The sequence below is a fragment of the Pezoporus occidentalis genome, unplaced genomic scaffold, assembly GCF_034315485.1.
Source record: "Pezoporus occidentalis ecotype Australia unplaced genomic scaffold, CSIRO_AGI_Poc_V1 ctg8, whole genome shotgun sequence".
NCBI classification, from domain to species: Eukaryota; Metazoa; Chordata; class Aves; order Psittaciformes; family Psittacidae; genus Pezoporus; species Pezoporus occidentalis.
Genome location: NW_026916158.1, coordinates 2,680,436 through 2,697,778, shown reverse-complemented (window position 1 = coordinate 2,697,778; position 17,343 = coordinate 2,680,436). Strand labels below are relative to the sequence as shown.

Below are 17,343 nucleotides of genomic sequence, written 5' to 3'. Positions count from 1 at the left end.
ATTTTATAATAGTTTCCATAAACAAGGGTATAACAGGCACAGTTAAATGATGTTACTGTTGAAGAATAAAAGCCTGGCCTAGAAAAAGAAGTCAAATTCCCGGAGTCTCAGAACACTTTTAAGCAATGAATTTTTTTAACTGAAGGCAGCCAGCCAAAAGTGGCAGAATTCAACTTGCTGATACTGTGAAACCTAAGTCCTACAGGTATTAATAGTTATCAAAACAGACATAAATTATTGAATTTAGGTCTTCCTTCCTATTTTTCCTCTCCCAGTCCTAAATGCATGTAACTAACTGCAGAAGAGAAACACCATTCCTGACTCTCAAGACTGGATCCGTCTCACGTCTCTGCGAGCACCTATAACCTACAGGGCTGACATCTAAATGAAGATATATTCTACGGTTTTCTTTGTGCTCTGAACTTCTTTCAGTTGGTGAACTGAACCAAACATGAGCCTTACGCACAACTTCCATTATTCGGTGAACACAAGGCAGTTCATTCTTAAACAGCCTCAAAAGGACAAATGTAAGCTGAAGTGAATACATTTAATAAAAATTAGTGCTGAGAAATAAACCACTGTAATTCTAGCAAGAACAGATGTATAACCAACTGAAAGTAATAAGCCAACAGGCCTAAAGAAAAAGCTAGTTTATATGGGATTCACACAGATTTCCTTCATGTATCATGACCAACATTTCTGGTGACCTGAAAAACCAGGAGCTAAATCCGAACGTCTCCTAATGGCCTCCTAAACCATCTGAAGTTAGTAACATACTTTCATTTACCATTTTGTTTAATTTCATTTATACATGCTATAAATTATGGCTCTCAGACAATGATTTAAAACTCCCAACCAAATCAATGTAATAAAGAACTGGATTAGACCCAGCATCAGCAATTCTGATTCCAAGCACATCAAGCCTTTCCCAGTCCTAGCACGCTAACTTGTGAAAAAGCAAATAAAATTTCTAGTGTGCAACATGAAGATATAGTGAGAAAAGTCTTAAAAGCAATCCTCTGGGTTTGCTTCACAGCTCTTCTAATACAGAGGTAATTTCTTTGATAGTCAACAAGGAGAAAAATACATAACCAGAAGCCTTTCTCTTTTAATATTCTAGTAACAGAAATCTGATTTAAGTAGCTTAAGATAAGGCAACAGACACTTATAGATCATAAAAAGGTAACACTGAATTAATCTGCATGCACTCAAATGATGACAGCAAAATACTAGTCTCCAACCTGAGGAGGCTGGGCCATGGTGAGGCGATATTCTCCTTGTTTGTCTCGATTGAACACAACCTTCCAAAGGATCATATCAAGGAGGACATTCTGTGAGACATTACAGTGAGCAGGGAGAGTTAAAGAAACTAATGATCATATGTTGTTAGTACGCACATTACAAATAAAACCTGAAATAGTGTTAGGCATAACTGAGTGCCAAAACAGAGAGTTTACATTACTTGGCAGTACTTAAGTGATTAACATTTTCATTCTTAAAGTTCTCACATGAGATTTAAGAATACAAACATGTACTTTAAATCAACTGCAACAGTGACCACAACTGCATCCATCACTATGGGTAAAAATCATAAATACAAATTCTTAAGGTGTTTCAATACTCTAAGAAAACATCAGTGCTTAAAGCACTTTCCCCTCAAACCATCTTTAATATCATAGCAGATTTCATGCTGGAGCTATGCTTTGTTCATAGTTTGTTTTAAACCAGTCACATTCCCAGAAAAGCTTTAGTGGGGTGGCAATGCAAGGCCACCAGCAGGAAGTCTGAGGGAATTCTGCAGGAGCCATTCCAGATTTCAGAACGGGCAGAAGCTAAACAGTATGTCTGGTTACTCTCATACTGCTGTGCAGGAGGACTTGAGAGCCTTGACAAATCCGGCAACACAGGTGTGAACCTGTATCTTTCATGTCCTTGAGCCTACAACTCTGATCTTTGGACAGATTCCACTTTTAACTTCTGACTAACCCCTGCCATTAAGAAAGGGGAGCTAATTAGCCAGACTTCTATAATAGATTTTATAATGCTTACGATTTTATAATATACCAGAATTTTACAGCACTTTTATAAACCATTTGCCAACAAATCTTCAGATTACTAGATGTTCGTTTTTGAAGCCAGTCTGTCCCAGGCTGTAAGGAGGTGAAAAGAAACATCTGCTAGGATCTGACTTTGTTGTGCAATATATTTCTATCATCTGGTAGAAAGAATATGCATGCTTTGTGAACCTAGTCTGGGACCCACATGGAAGCAACAGCTTTACAGAGCATTTCAGAAAACATGCCTGGGGCAGCCAGTCAGAAACCATTCCTGTTGTAGAAGCCATGAAGAAACTACATAGGATCACAGCGTGACACAAAACGTTCAAATTGGCAAATGTGACAAAAGATGATAAACCAAATCCCTTATTTATCCCATCATCATAAGGCTCTTAAAGATGCAATTACTGAGAGATCAGTCTCAGCAGAACAAACTTCAGGTGATATACATACAGATTACCTTGTTAAAAGAAGTAAGGAGATGCCACCAGCAGCTTTTCCTACATACTCAAGAGTATGAACCGTAACTGTTCCTCAGTAACTCACACCCAGAAACTCTGAAGCATATTGAGCAGAAAATCCAGCCAGACACACAAGGACAGAAAGGCAATAAGCTGGACTGGAAATGAAGGAATGAAAGAGCCAGGGATTTCTACATGACACATTGGACCCAATGAGCTGGCACTACATGAAAAAGCTTCAGGGAGCCTAGAATAGCATTGCTGGAGTTGGACACAGTTCAAAGGGTGGGACAAAAGCAGGCTGAAGTTATGGAAGGTGAAGTGTGTATCATAAAACAAAGTCTGGGATTTGAGGATCACAAGACAATGCTTCTGTTGGTCACTTGCTGTAAGACAACTTATCTGTCCTAACAAAGCATTCAACTAATGGTGGAAGAGGAAGAAATAGGTTGCAAGTCAATGCAGAACATCCCAAAGAATTAATGAATTGTATAGGTACTTCTATTCCACTGCTAAAGTACGCGCAACAAGATAAATAGGTAAGTCAGTCTGAAAGGAATGCAACAAATCATCCTACCAGTTTTGGCAATGACAGTTAAGTGATTAAAGTGTCAAAAGATGATAAATCAATCCAGCCCAGGAAAAAGAGTGGGGTGGGGCTTGAAATACTGGGTGAGAGCAAACATTGTACAGTAATCATACTGCTTAGGTTATGTTTAGTAGAATTTCACAACTTTACAGATTGGTGTGGCAACCAACAAGGCGCAGGAGTGGAACATTATGAACTTTTAAGCCAGAGAAGAACCATTTGTCTACAAGAGGCACATGCCGATACATGGACTGACACTGTACAGACTGTCTACTGGAGCCCTTACACTTCCACAAGAGAAATAGCACCAGCTTGTATAAAAGTTAGAAAGATCACCTGCAAGAACAAAGTAATTCTTCAGCAGAAGGTAAGTTTCTTTCTCCAAGTGACGTTTACCACAGGAATGAAAACTGTAACCTGCACCTATTTAGACTTCATGTATCAACACAAAGCTCAATTCCAAGGAATAATCTTAGTATTCCAAAAAAGCTGATAACCCAGAGATGGTAATAAAATGTTTAAATTAATCAGAAGACAAAAAAAGGCCACGGTTCTGCAACTTCAGAATGCCTGTTTTGTTTCAGTAGTAAAGACAACAATATACATAAAATTTAACTTAACAAATAAAAAAGGAGGCAAAACCCCCCAAACTATTAAGAGTTTCATAGTACAAAACCATGGAAGAATTAAAAGGCATAAATGAAAACACCACAAGCAAGATTAAGAGTAAATATAGGACAATGTAAGAAAGACAGGATCTTTAGGAGAGGATAAACTTGTTAACCACAAGGCAAAGGCCAAAATAATTAGTAGCTACTGCCATATTTTGGAAAAGACAAGTTACCACCTATCAGGTGAACCACTTGAATACATGGTCCAATAGGCAGTGACATAATAGCATATATTGCAGATTCTATTTGGAACACATTTTGAACACAAAGCCTTTTCAATCAAATTATGCAAAAAAACTCTTTGGTTGACTTATTTTTACTACGTCATGAGTAACAGGAAAAAACTAGTCAACTGGAAAGAACAGTAATACTATAGCAATCTTCAAAGGCCAAACTGGCATGATCCAAGCAAACATTATGCTGGTTACCTTGATAGCAATCCGTCACATAGTAATGGAAATACTGACTAGAAGCTGACAAAAACATTGTGCAGTAAAAACAGATAATTGCAGCGTGCAAGTGCTAGATAATGTTGAAAGGTTTTTTCATCTTGCAGGAAAAAAAGTGACTAATGGCTGCAACTAAAACCCACATGTATTCAAGTTGGAAATAAGGCATCAATTTAACAAGAACTAACCACAGGAATAAATGACTGACTTTGAATCCAGACTCTTCCTGGAAGATGTATCTGTCAAACTTCAACTCTTGGAAACAACATAGGTGTAACTGAAGGAAAGGTAGGGCATGTTTCTGCCCCCCATTAACTCTGGAATTACAGCAGAAGAGGTCAATATCCAGAGTGACTGACCTTGGTCAAGCTCAGGGCTGGAAAAAGCAGATCTGAATGAACATCCCTACTTCTGGACTTGCATCAGATTAAATGAGCAAGTTATATAGCCCTGCATTATTCTGAACAATAAGCTATGCACATGAAACAACTCAATAAAGATGTGCTCGCCTAATGATTTTATATAGTTCTCTACTATGTTAATTTCTTCTGAACTGAATTCACTTAGGAAATCAATATGGAGAGTACTGTCCCATAAAACAGTTAAAATAATTTAGAAGCCCTTCCACTTCTCTACCCTCCCCCCGCCCCCCTTTTTAAATTAAAAAGGTTTTAAAATTATGTTTTTAACATAGAAAACTCTGACACCCTAAGTTTAGCCTAAAAGGACATTTTTAGGAATACAAACTTAAAAAGAACACAGTGGCAACTTACACTGTGAAGAGAGACCTTCTAAAGGAAAGACGAACACCTACCCTAGCAAAAAGCTCACTTAAACATTTTTTCCATTTGTTTTCTTACCTCCACCAGCATGGATACAACTGCATTGAGAATAACAATGACGAGAATTCTTAGGCGCCACTCATATGGCACACACACGAGCTGTGTGAAAAAGTTGCCAGAGGTTAGCAACACATATATGAAACAAACACATATTCCAAGCAGGCTCAGAGTCATTAAATTCTCACTTCCCCCTCCCAGAGATGCTAAGTTAAAGCTCTGAAATGGTTCAAGCTTTCCCAAAAGGCAGCCGATCAGCTATCCTAGGAAGTAAAGATGCAGGCTGTAACTGGCAAATCTTACCTCAAGAAATGCGTCAATAGATTCAACAGGATGCAACATGATGAAAAATATGAAGACATAAAGAACTATCACAGATGTAACAAACAGAACTGTAAAACAAGAAAAAATATTTTTATCAGATCATCGCACAGAGTTTTGGACAGTTTTCCCATGTATCATGGGTTCATTACTCCCTGGAAAGAACCTCTTTTCTCCCCTCTAAACCCTTTCCTGGTAGATTTTGGCAATACAAGTTGTGCTGATAGCCACAAAGAGACAGAAGGCCAGACTCAGTTTCTCACTGGCTCACTTGTGATGCTGAAACATATATACACATATACTTCTACAAACAAAGCAACTATTACCATTAATTTCTTCATACAGTTTAATACTTCCCTATTTTTATCTGATTATCAGAGGATAATTGTGTGTTCCTCCAGCAACACTATTATGGCTGAAGTGGCACAAGACAATTGTAAGCAAGCCATGGATAAACAAGTCACTTGGAGTTTCACTTGGAAGTGTATACAATAAGAAAGGACTTACAATTTTTGTAGCATGGTTGTCTAAAGGGCTTTCCTTTAGAAAAGACAATTGCCACTATGAGGTATTGAAAGCTGGATATAAAAAACAAAGTTGTGTTTTCGTAATTTTTAATGTAATGTTCATCGTGAAGAGTCTCATTCCCATGGTGTGCAGAGCTGGTGTTTGTGGCATCCAATACATTACATTCACTACAAGATAAAAAAAAACAATAATTATCACTGTGTTATGGAGAAGATGCAAACCAGGCAATGACAGAACTGCTACAGTAGTAAAAAAGCTTGTCCTTGAAAATCTATTATAGTAAGAAATAACTCAAAACTATGGCAGGGAGGTAGCAATTCTTGTGAATTCTGAACTTAAGAGTTTTTTTCTGCTTACAGGTTTTAAGTTTACTACATGAGCTCTTTAGAAACTATCACTGTAGATACACTTTGAAGACAAGAAAATATTGCAATCTAAAAAAAAGTTTGAAACATGCCTTTGTTTTCTGAAATATCAGTTTGATTTACTGTAATTCTAACAGGAAAATCATAGAATCATAGAGTAGTTAGGGCTCGAAAGGACCTTAAGATCATCTAGTTCCAACCCCCCTGCCATGGGCAGGGACACCTCACACTAAACTATATCACTCAAGACTCTATTCAGCCTGGCCTTGAACACTGCCAGGGATGGAGCATTCACAACAGAAGGGTTAAAAATAGGTCTGAACCATTAATTTACAATTTTAATCTCAACTGTCCCAAGGTTGAGGAGTCTTCAGACCCTGCAGTCTGGCTCTGACCCAGTTTTGCATTTCAGCTTCTGGGTAACTCATAGAATCATAGAATAGTTAGGGTTGGAAAGGACCTTAAGATCATCTAGTTCCAACCCCTCTGCCGTGGGCAGGGACGCCTTACGCTAAATCATATCACCCAAGGCCTCGTCCAACCTGGCCTTGAACACTGCCAGGGATGGAGCATTCACAACTTCCCTGGGCAACCCATTCCAGTGCCTCACCACCCTAACAGGAAAGAATTTCCTTCTTATATCCAATCTAAACTTTCCCTGTTTAAGTTTTAACCCATTACCCCATGTCCTGTCACTACAGTCCCTAATGAATAGTCCATCCCCAGTATCCCTATAGGCCCCCTTCAGATACTGGAAGGCTGCTATGAGGTCTCCACGCAGCCTTCTCTTCTCCAGGCTCAACAGCCCCAACTTCCTCAGCCTGTCTTCATATGGGAGGTGCTCCAGTTCCAGTCCCCTGATCATCCTCGTGGCCTTTCTCTGGACTTGTTACAACAGTTCCAGGTCCTTTTTATGTTGAGGACACCAGAACTGCACACAATACTCCAGGTGAGGTCTCACAAGAGCAGAGTAGAGGGACAGAATCACCTCCTTCAACCTGCTGGTCACGCTCCTTTTGATGCAGCCCAGGATACGGTTGGCTTTCTGGGCTGTGAGCACACACTGAAGCCGGCTCATGCTCAGTTTCTCATCAACCAACACCTCCAAGTCCTTCTCCACAGGATTGCTCTGAATCTCTTCTCTGCCCAACCTGCAGCTGTGCCTGGAATTGCTCCCACCCAGGTGTAGGACCTTGCACTTGGCATGGTTAAACTTCAGCCCACCTCACAAGCGTGTCAAGGTCCCTCTGGATGGCATTCCTTCCCTCCAGCGTATCGAGCGAACCACACAGCTTGGTGTCATCGGCAAACTTGCTGAGGGCGCACTCAATCCCACTGTCCATGTCACCAACAAAGATGTTGAACAAGACCGGTCCCAACACCGATCCCTGAGGGACGCCACTCCTTAATGGTCTCCAGCCAGACACTGAGCCACTGACCACAACTCTTTGTGTGTGGCCATCCAGCCAGTTCTTTATCCACCGAGTGGTCCATCCATCAAATTGATGTCTCTCCAATTTAGAGACAAGGATGTCGTGTGGGACAGTGTCGAACGCTTTACACAAGTCCAGGTAGATGACATCAACTGCTCTACCCCTGTCCATCAGTTCTGTAGCCCCATCACAGAAGGCCACCAAATTGGTCAGGAAGGATTTCCCCTTAGTGAAGCCATGCTGGCTGTCACCAAGCACCTTGTTGATTTTCATGTGCCTTAGCATGCCTTCCAGGAGAATCTGCTCCAAGATTTTGCCAGGGACAGAGGTGAGACTGACTGGTCTCTAATTCCCCGGGTCATCTATTTTCCCCTTCTTGAAAATGGGGGGTTATATTTCCCTTTTTCCAGTCGTCAGGAACTTCACCTGACTGCCATGATTTCTCAAATATGATGGCCAGCGGCTTCACAACTTCATTTGCCAGCTCCTTCAGGACCCACAGATGGATCTCATCAGGACCCATGGACTTGTGCACATTCAGATTTTTAAGATGGTCTCGAACCAGTTCCTCTCCTACAGTGGGCACAAGGTCTTCATTCTCACAGTCCCTGCATCTGCCTTCCAAGACTTGGGTGGTTTGATCAGAGCCTTTGCCAGTGAAGACCGAGGCAAAGAAGTCATTCAGAACCTCAGCCTTCTCCAAATCCTGTGTAGCCTACTGACAAGACAATGCCTTGTCAAACTGGTTTCTTTTTTCTGTAGGAGTCTGAAGTACTCCTTAATTCACAGATCAATTGCTGAAGTATCAAGGCATGAGACAATTTCAGTTTTAAAATGCGCAAGCTATTTGTAATTGAAATTTGTAATCAAGCTTGTATTACTGAATCTTAAATACCAATGAAGTAATAGCTTAGGCCCACAATTCTCAAAACACCATAAGCTTAGGATGTAGTCATACAGTTGTCAAAATTTTCCCCTTCAAACTCCTATGTATTGGTATGCTTTTCACAAAAGCTTTAGCAGACTACCTGCCATACAGAAGCTTTACATCTCAAGTACCCAAAGAGGGTCAATAAAGAGAGCAATTATTACTTATAGCTTTTCAATCATTACTGTATTCTGCATGGAACCACTGAAATACTTACTCAAATTCTGCACTCCAAGGCTTATACCAGGACTGCTGTTTGACCCAAAAAAACCCAAAGACTTGGAAAGCAAAGCAGATGATGATCTGAGACAAAACAGAACACAGAAGTGGACCTGAGATAAGACCTGATGGAGGCCTTCGAGCAACAAGCTCCTTCCAAGCAGGGTTTAGACTCACTGCAAAGAGAACAAAAAACAAATTACATATTCCATCATTATGGTTTTCAAAGGTCACTCTGTTCACATTCTGTGGAATCAGAATGGCTTGCTCATGACATCACTTTAAAATTCAGTCCAGAACTGCAAGTGTGAAACCACCTTGAAAAGATTATACTGCTCTAGAATAATGTCACAGTGCCTTCTACAGGCTGGTTAACTCCAGCAACACAGGACAGCAGGGGACAATAAAAGAAGCCATGAGACCTAAGGAATTAGTAGTGTCTGGCCAAATTCCCTTTGTCTTGCACAAGGACTTACAGCTCGTCAGTTTTGGTTTGCCATTCAAAGAAGCATTTTCTATTAAACTGAAAAACGGTATTCTACCATTAGCCAGTAAACTGAGTGCTAGGTTCCTATGTGGAATCAAAATACTTCACTAGGTAATAGCTTGGAGTACAACATTTTGTATGCAGAATTTCAAACAAAAATGCAAGAAAATCAAAACATTTGAGAAAGATTATATTGTAACAACTTCTGTTTTGATTCCAAAACCAGTTTCCTCATGTCAGTAGAGATTTATGACTTCCCGTACTGTGAACAATTACTTTTCAAAGATCATGCACACAACCTGCTTTTTTGTGTGAGGACATTTCACAAACTTCAGATGAATCTAACTTGGTACACAGTGGTTTGGGTTTTTAATGCATATACTGTAGTAGTTGTAACATCTAAATTGTACATCATGGTGCTTACTTCAAACAATATGTAATAAAAATAAAAAAAATAAAAAATTGACCAAGCAAAAACTGCTTTATAGAAGCCAGAAGTACAACACAATACTTACTTGTGAAGACAACCACCAAAATGATTGCCAAATCAATGAAGAGAAACTGGAAATCTCCCAGATTGCTCAGGATCTAGACAGAAATCACAACTGAAACATTGGTAATTTCTTCACACCCAGAAATATCTTACAGTGACACTCCTACAGCAATAATTCTTTAGATTTCCCCCTACTGACAAGACAATGCCTTGTCAAACTGATTTCTTTTTTCTGTAGGAGTCTGAAGTACTCCACAATTCACAGATCAATTGCTGAAGTATCAAGGCATGAGACAATTTCAGTTTTAAAATGCACAAGCTATTTGTAATTGAAATTTGTAATCAAGCTTGCATTACTGAACCTTAAATACCAATGAAGTAATAGCTTAGGCCCACAATTCTCAAAACACCATAAGCTTAGGATGTAGTCATACAGTTGTCAAAATTTCCCCTTCAAAGGTCCTTTAATGCTTTACATGCTTAACTTACTTAGAATGCAAATTAAAATCCAGGATTTCTACTAAGTGCCATACTGTGAATCCAATCATGTTAACAGGAAACACTCTACCTTGCTCCCCTCCCCAGTACTTGCAAGCTGCTCTCTTTCAATCCTTACATAAAAGGAATGCATTGCCCTTTAAATAGTTAGGCTATTAAAAAATGCTGAGGGTTTTTAAATAATTGAAAAATCTTACTTTTGTTCAATTTATATGCTTATTTGGTCTTCCCGCTGGAGCAACTTTCTATACACAGGCATTAACTACTGCCTTTTAAAAATTGACACTACCATGTTTTTCATACAGTTAACATTAAACAAGACAAAAATACGAACAATACCTTTAGTCCAAATACAGTTTTTAAGAATGCCAGTGTTGTGTACTCAAAAAGAGGCTTGCAACATTTATATGAATTATCTATCAATTTTTAAATCTCTGGATTAGGTTGACACTGCTTAAGCATTTACAGAATACTTACAGAATATAGCAGAGTAACACTGATGTACTGGATAATGCTGTATAATGCCATGAACTTAAATACACAGAAGGAAGTTATTAAAGCAGCACGGCCTTCCCTGTCAAAACAAATGCAATCATATAACTACTAAGTTTTCTGTGCAAGCAGTTATATTCTACTTAGTAAAACTTGAACTGCACTTGAACACACCAGCAAACCCTTTTGAGGGACATTAGGTTGAAGATATACAGAGAAAAAGGGGTCACAATGGTACACTTTTAAATATATCAAAGTTGTGAGCATGCCTTCTGAACCAAGCCACCACCTTACTCTGGCATTTTTTGGGCTGTATATGGTTTTCCAACAGAGGTTTTAAAATGAAGGCCTGCTTGCAAAAGTATCTATGAAGCACTAGTTTACTGCATGGATTGAATGAACATGCAGTCAACCACAGAACTGCTGACCAGAAATCTTTCTGATTACACATTACTTCATTAGTTCCACACAGACTTAAGTAGATTCTTCTCTGGTTGACGTTTATCCAAAATTATTACCTAACTTCCAATTCTAGGATAAAATTTTCAAGCCCTATTTAGAAAATCTGTTTTCTACTTTGTGTGGTGCCAAGCAGTTAACTGAAGGACTTTGTCATTTGCAGTTTAAACACAACGTTTATGGAAACCAGCACAGTAGTCACTAAGACAACAAATTAAATACTAACATGTAGAAACTCATTCATGCTTTGAAAAATTAACTTTATCTGGACAAAAGGGTTTATAACAAAATACTAAATCATGCTACGGTAAGCATTTGCTCAGGGTAACTTCAGTAAAAAAACAGAACTACTAAAAATGTATGTCTTTTTCTTTAATTCAAACTGGCCTTCTACAGCATCAAACTTATATTAATATACGGTACGCAAAAAGAGTTGCACAGACGCATTTAAGTTCACAGTAAGTCACATTACCTGATCAGCTTTGGCACGCAGGAAATACTAGGTGTTCTGGAAGTGAATGGTGATGCCACAGAAGCCTCAAGTTCAGACAAAGATATACCACCATGTGCCCTCTTTAGCGCCTGCCAGTTAACATTGAAGTAGAGAACATTTTAAAACTTGCTTTCAGCTGTAAAATTTAACTGAACCGTACTGTATAGGAAATAAAAACATACTTACCCCACAGTCATTTGCTCCATCTCCACACATGCCCACATAGTAACTACAAAAACCAAACAGATGTCAGCATTCTGGACCATTCCCTAATTGTTGTCTATTTAGCATATTTCATTAAATACTTTAATGTTAACTTATCCAGGGTTTGAATAATTATGAGTGATCATTAATGCTGAAAGCAATTACTGTTGCCATTATACATATAAGGAAGTAGACAGAAAAGTAATATGATGTAGAGAGGTCAACCAAACCAGTAATGATTATCACAGCCCTCTATCATTCCACCATGGTCTAAAGCATCTTTGCTCTAGGAAAAGAGACTTTTGTAGTATTTTGTATAGCTGCAAGGTCTGAAACTAACAGAAAGTAGTGTACTGATCGTATATGAATGGGAAGTCATCCCATTAATACTTCTGTAATACAGAGAAAACATTTGATGGATTTTTTTATTAATCCAAGCAACCAGATTTATAAACTATGTTAGTCAGTTTAGCTATTTATCATTTGTAACTTCATGAAAAGCCTGAAACTTTCACAACCAGCCAGCAGATGGTACTACTCTCATTCCTGCTCAGCTAACAGGCTTATTTACCAACTCAAGGAAGTTATATTAGCCCAACTAATATATATATATTAAATGCAATCACATATATCACATATATGTAATTATATATATATACACACAATATATATAATTAGCCCAGCTTTTTTCATTTGGAGGAACAGTTAGCAGCATACATAATTTTTTCCTCCTGTCACACCAAACAGTCTGTCAACCCTCCCACTTGCTGTGCTTGAGCAAATACTTACTCTACATTTTGTAAAGCTTCTACCAGCTGAGTTTTCTGATCTGGTGCCATGCGAGCAAACACAGTGCCATGTAACACAAGCTGGAAGACAGAAGATTTTTTAATGCTCACAGGGCAAAGTCTGTTGAACAACAGAAGTGTTCATACTCAAATGAAATGCTCACCTTGGGTACCAGGTCCTGAAAATGCTCCAAAATCACAGCAAATGACTTCCCATTCATTGCAAAATGGTACTTGGTCATCTGGAGATCCTCAAGACTTTCATGGACCAATTTAACTGGAATATCCTAGCAAAAGTAGTTCAATACTCCAGTACTGTACTGTAGTGTATTTACACAGATACTTGTAATTTCAAGCTAATACTCAAGAGGGGTATTCCTTAAGATCCCAAACTAGAGGGGAGGTTTCTAAGAATGTTACTTGAAAGGAAACCTCATACAATGAAAACACTTATTTAGTAACAAGCAAACACAGTTTAATATTTCAGCTACAAACAGCTAGAGCAGTCTCAACAGACTGAAATGTGGAAAAAATCCTGTCTCCTGCAGAACTAAAATATCAACTGTCGTATCACCATTGAAAAACTAGCTCCCCCAGATGTTTTATTCTGTGGTATTTCAAAATCTGAAAGTTAACTAGTACATCAATTTTTATTTGACACTTAACAGGAGATTTGCTATTTGATGGAATAAGATAAAAAGAAACTCAACCATAAAACTAACTGATTACACTGTAAGGGCATCATAATGCTCATGTTACCTCTGAGTTTATGGCTGGTGATGAACTAGTGCATTTTGTGAGGGTATCTGCATAATGCCAGTTGATCCTGGCAGCCTGCCCATCCTTTGGAGGTAGTGCTTCAGCAATAATAACCTTATCCTGAGGTAGAATCATTCCACAGTCTCTGGCCACAGAGATAGCAGTTAGCATGTTATCCCCTGTTAAACAATTGCATTTAAAAAAGTTTCAGTCAGTTTCACTAATATTCCACATTAAGAGAAAAGCTAACAAAGCCAGTTTTAAACTAGGAAAAGGACTGCCTAACATACCAGTGACACCCTCAAGGCAAACCAAGCTTTCAGACAAAATTCAAAAACCTAGCCTGTTAAACCCTTCCTCTGCGCTAACATCACTAAAATGCTTCTTTTAGCCATAAAGATTTCTTATTGGCCAAACCTTAGGATATACTGAAAATCTGGCAGAAAGCATGCAGCCATTTAAAATAGCACTTTTTAAACACAGTCACAGAACATGCAAACACTGAGTTGTATTGCCAGCCTATCACAACATTATTCCAAAGCTGCAATACCTGTGATTTAAAAAGCAAACACACCTATTGCATGGAAATACTGAGTACAGATACCTAGCCTGCTTAACGGGGACATAAGTCTTTCTTAAAAAAAAACCAAAACAAAAACAACACCACAAAGTGACTTATCATAACACAATTCAAAATGGTAGGGACCCTCAGGAGGTCATCTAGTCCAACCCCTTGCTCAAAGGAGGGTCAGTCATAAAATCAGACCAGGACTTTCACCTAGTCTGTGATTTGGAAGACCTCTAAGGTTTTGCATCCTTCAATTCAGTGTAAGTAACTTGTGCATGGAGCTAGGGAGAGGACTCATCCTTACACTGGCTTCCGATCTCTGACATACCAAAGCAACTTTCATTCAAAAAGAAACAGCAGACTGGTGTCCAAATATTCTCGCAGTAGTTTCTAAACTTTCCTCTTGCTATAAATACAGTGCAATCCCAGCCTATTGACACTACAATCTGACTTCATACACTATAATTAAAATAAGATGGATTTTTGAGTATGAGTGTTTATGTGCTAACCTGTAACCATGACAGTGCGAATGTTGGCTTTATGCAAATCTTCAAGTACAGCAGGGGTTTCTTGCTTTAACTTGTTTTGCATTATAATTAACCCCATAAAATCCATGTTGCTTTCAATAGCATCTCTGTAGAAAAGAAGGCAAGGAAGAGAATATTGCAAGAAATACGATTATTACATGTAGCTTAAAGAGCCCAATTTTCTGTTTATTTTGAATCATGAAAAGTGAAGAATTTGCTTTATAAAAAGGTAACCTGCAAGCTATCACCTTTCACAATCATTTATACTTACTTCCCTCGTTTTAGTTGAAAACCAGTATGAGAAAATGTTTTCCTCAAGTACCATTTTTAGTTTCTTCCACAAGAAATCTTTCTGAAAGAGATTACATTCTCAAAAGAAATATCCCTAGAAAAAAAATGCTCCAAGGCTAACTGCATTCGCAGACAAATTTTAAGATTTTTTTAGAATCACATCTCTAATTTCCAAATTAGCTGATCCTTAATATACAAGCCATCAAATCATGTTACCAAGGCTAGTAAGATTAATAGACGTTAGCTAATTAAGTGAAGCAACTAATTAACTTTAGTTTACATGAAAGTCAGTATTTCCAGGTCTTGGGTATTTTGCTGGTACAGTAGATTTTCACACCTGAAACTGGAAAATCCATTTGTCTGCTTTGTACCGCTTTGCAGTCACCTTGCACACAGAGCTGATACAAAAGAACACAAAGCTCGTATTTTCATGGCAATGCTACACTTTCTGAACACTATGGAAAAGATAGATAGCATTACCCACAAAACTAGGACCAGCTGAAAAATAATTAAGAGGAAATACTACTCTTTGAAGGAAGAAACCTTTCTAACTTCTAAACCTTCCTGACAAGCTCTGCAATAAGAAAAAGGACATGTTGCTCATAGCAGATGAAGAAACTACAAACACACAGAGGAGAGTTTCTATTACATGTCATTTCATCATCTTTAACAGACACAGATGATGTAAGTACTATCAAGTAACAAAGAAATCAGATGAGGTTTTCTGCCACATTAATATAAATCAAACACTATAAAATATTACAGTTCATTTCAAGCTTAAAGATGTTCCTCACTATTGCAGAGAAACTTCCTTATCTTAAATTTCTATGTATTGTACAGAGTACAAATAAAAAATGCACAGAACTATACTTGTCAAGAAAGAACAGTAGCAATTGATTTAAATAAAAATTAACATTACAAAATTAATCCAAAGCATGCAGCTTTTAAAGACTTTAACTGCTTATTATGAAAGTGAAGTCACTCTTACCTATTAATAGTCTGGACTTTGTGCCATGTAAGCTTAGACTCCAATTTTCTGTGAGCAAGAGCAATAACTCGGAAGCCCTGCTTAGTGTATTCTTCCAGGACACACTCAAAGTCAACAGGAACTTTAAAAATGTCAGATTTAGAGTTATTAAAATTATCCATACTGCAGCTGAGCTACACAAGAAATGAAACTACAGTTTGTTCTTTTACCTGTTTCCTGTTTACACAAGCTTGCAATCACTTCAGGGGCACCTTTCATGTAAGCGTCCATTCTCTTCTCCCCTAGAACTCTCGCTATTACACACATACGTTGCAAAACTGAAGAAAATGGAAACTGGCGCACAATTCCAATTTCATAACTGGCCTGTGTCATACAGGTAGGAAGAAAAGGGTCACATCCACATACATTCTAAGAAAAGAGGTGCATGCTTAATTGAAAAGCATACTTACCGAAAGCTCAAACAATTCCTAAAAAACAAAAACAAACCACATTTACTGTAAATATTAAGTATTTTTTCAGCTACAAACTATTTCAACAGAAGTAAGTAAATGAACCTACACAGCACTCTCAGCATAAAGCCACATTGTACTTGCAATGGATTTGTTACAGCGGAATATGAATCTCTTAAATCTGTTTAGTATCCTTTAAGTGAGACAGAACTTGCTTCCTTGATTAGTATTTGCAAGACTTTTCATAGTTCAACCTGTGTCCATTTAGCCTATGTAAATGATTAAAGTATTACGGATTTTAGAATAAGGCCATGATGATGAAGTATGCCCCCCAAAAAATCAGGTAATAAGTTTCAAGAATGTTCCTGACAACTACTGCACAGTAATTACTGCTGTGCATGTACACAATGGCGGCAAGAATTCTGCACCATAGAGTGACATTAACAAATGATTGTTTTAACTATAACTGCAAAGTGAGCACACCTAAGCACTTCAGTAGCACAAAAAGGATTTGGTAATGATACTAATATTAAAATGTGTAATGATACCAATATTAAAAGGTGTAAGCTCAAAAAGCATTACAGCACTTAACAGCTAGTTCACAAGGGTAATGATGCTGACAGCCTGCTCACACTGGAAGTGGCATATTTGTATAACATGAAGGATTACTTCAACTCAAGTAATTGCTTTGATTTTTCTTACCATTTCTTGATCTGTTGCTTGCTTGGATTCTGGGAAAAGTTGTTTTGAAGGTCGAACCACTGTCGGCATGATTCGATTATGAAGGGCTGTTTCCTCTTCAGTTGCTTCTTCCAAAATCTGTATTACAAATAAACAACTACTTTATGCATGTATTAACTTTGACTTTCTCATAATGTTATTTTCAGAATAAAAAACCAACACCAAAACCAAACCAAACCAACAAACAAAAAAACCAACACCCAAAAAACCCCAACAGGCTTGGAAGTATGTCCAGGGTGCCATGAC

The 17,343-nt window shown here is 38.1% G+C and overlaps 1 protein-coding gene across 4 annotated transcripts in view; it reads right to left on the bottom strand.

Annotated features, from left to right (window-relative positions):
- ATP13A3 (ATPase 13A3) overlaps positions 1 to 17,343 on the bottom strand; it is a 60,373-nt gene that overhangs the window by 4,640 nt on the left and 38,390 nt on the right. For 3 of the 4 annotated variants that reach the window (XM_062603325.1, XM_062603327.1, XM_062603326.1), the window contains exons 16-32: positions 17,059 to 17,175; positions 16,357 to 16,374; positions 16,117 to 16,270; positions 15,908 to 16,028; positions 14,611 to 14,735; positions 13,534 to 13,712; positions 12,939 to 13,061; positions 12,776 to 12,855; positions 11,969 to 12,011; positions 11,762 to 11,871; positions 10,816 to 10,912; positions 9,863 to 9,935; positions 8,859 to 9,036; positions 5,895 to 6,082; positions 5,370 to 5,458; positions 5,088 to 5,168; positions 1,242 to 1,331 (exon numbers count right to left, since the gene is read on the bottom strand). In XM_062603325.1, coding sequence (XP_062459309.1) covers positions 1,242 to 1,331; positions 5,088 to 5,168; positions 5,370 to 5,458; positions 5,895 to 6,082; positions 8,859 to 9,036; positions 9,863 to 9,935; positions 10,816 to 10,912; positions 11,762 to 11,871; positions 11,969 to 12,011; positions 12,776 to 12,855; positions 12,939 to 13,061; positions 13,534 to 13,712; positions 14,611 to 14,735; positions 15,908 to 16,028; positions 16,117 to 16,270; positions 16,357 to 16,374; positions 17,059 to 17,175 — 1,866 coding nt within the window. The remainder of the gene's footprint in view (positions 1 to 1,241; positions 1,332 to 5,087; positions 5,169 to 5,369; positions 5,459 to 5,894; positions 6,083 to 8,858; positions 9,037 to 9,862; positions 9,936 to 10,815; positions 10,913 to 11,761; positions 11,872 to 11,968; positions 12,012 to 12,775; positions 12,856 to 12,938; positions 13,062 to 13,533; positions 13,713 to 14,610; positions 14,736 to 15,907; positions 16,029 to 16,116; positions 16,271 to 16,356; positions 16,375 to 17,058; positions 17,176 to 17,343) is intronic. The other variant, XM_062603328.1, reaches the window with a different exon arrangement.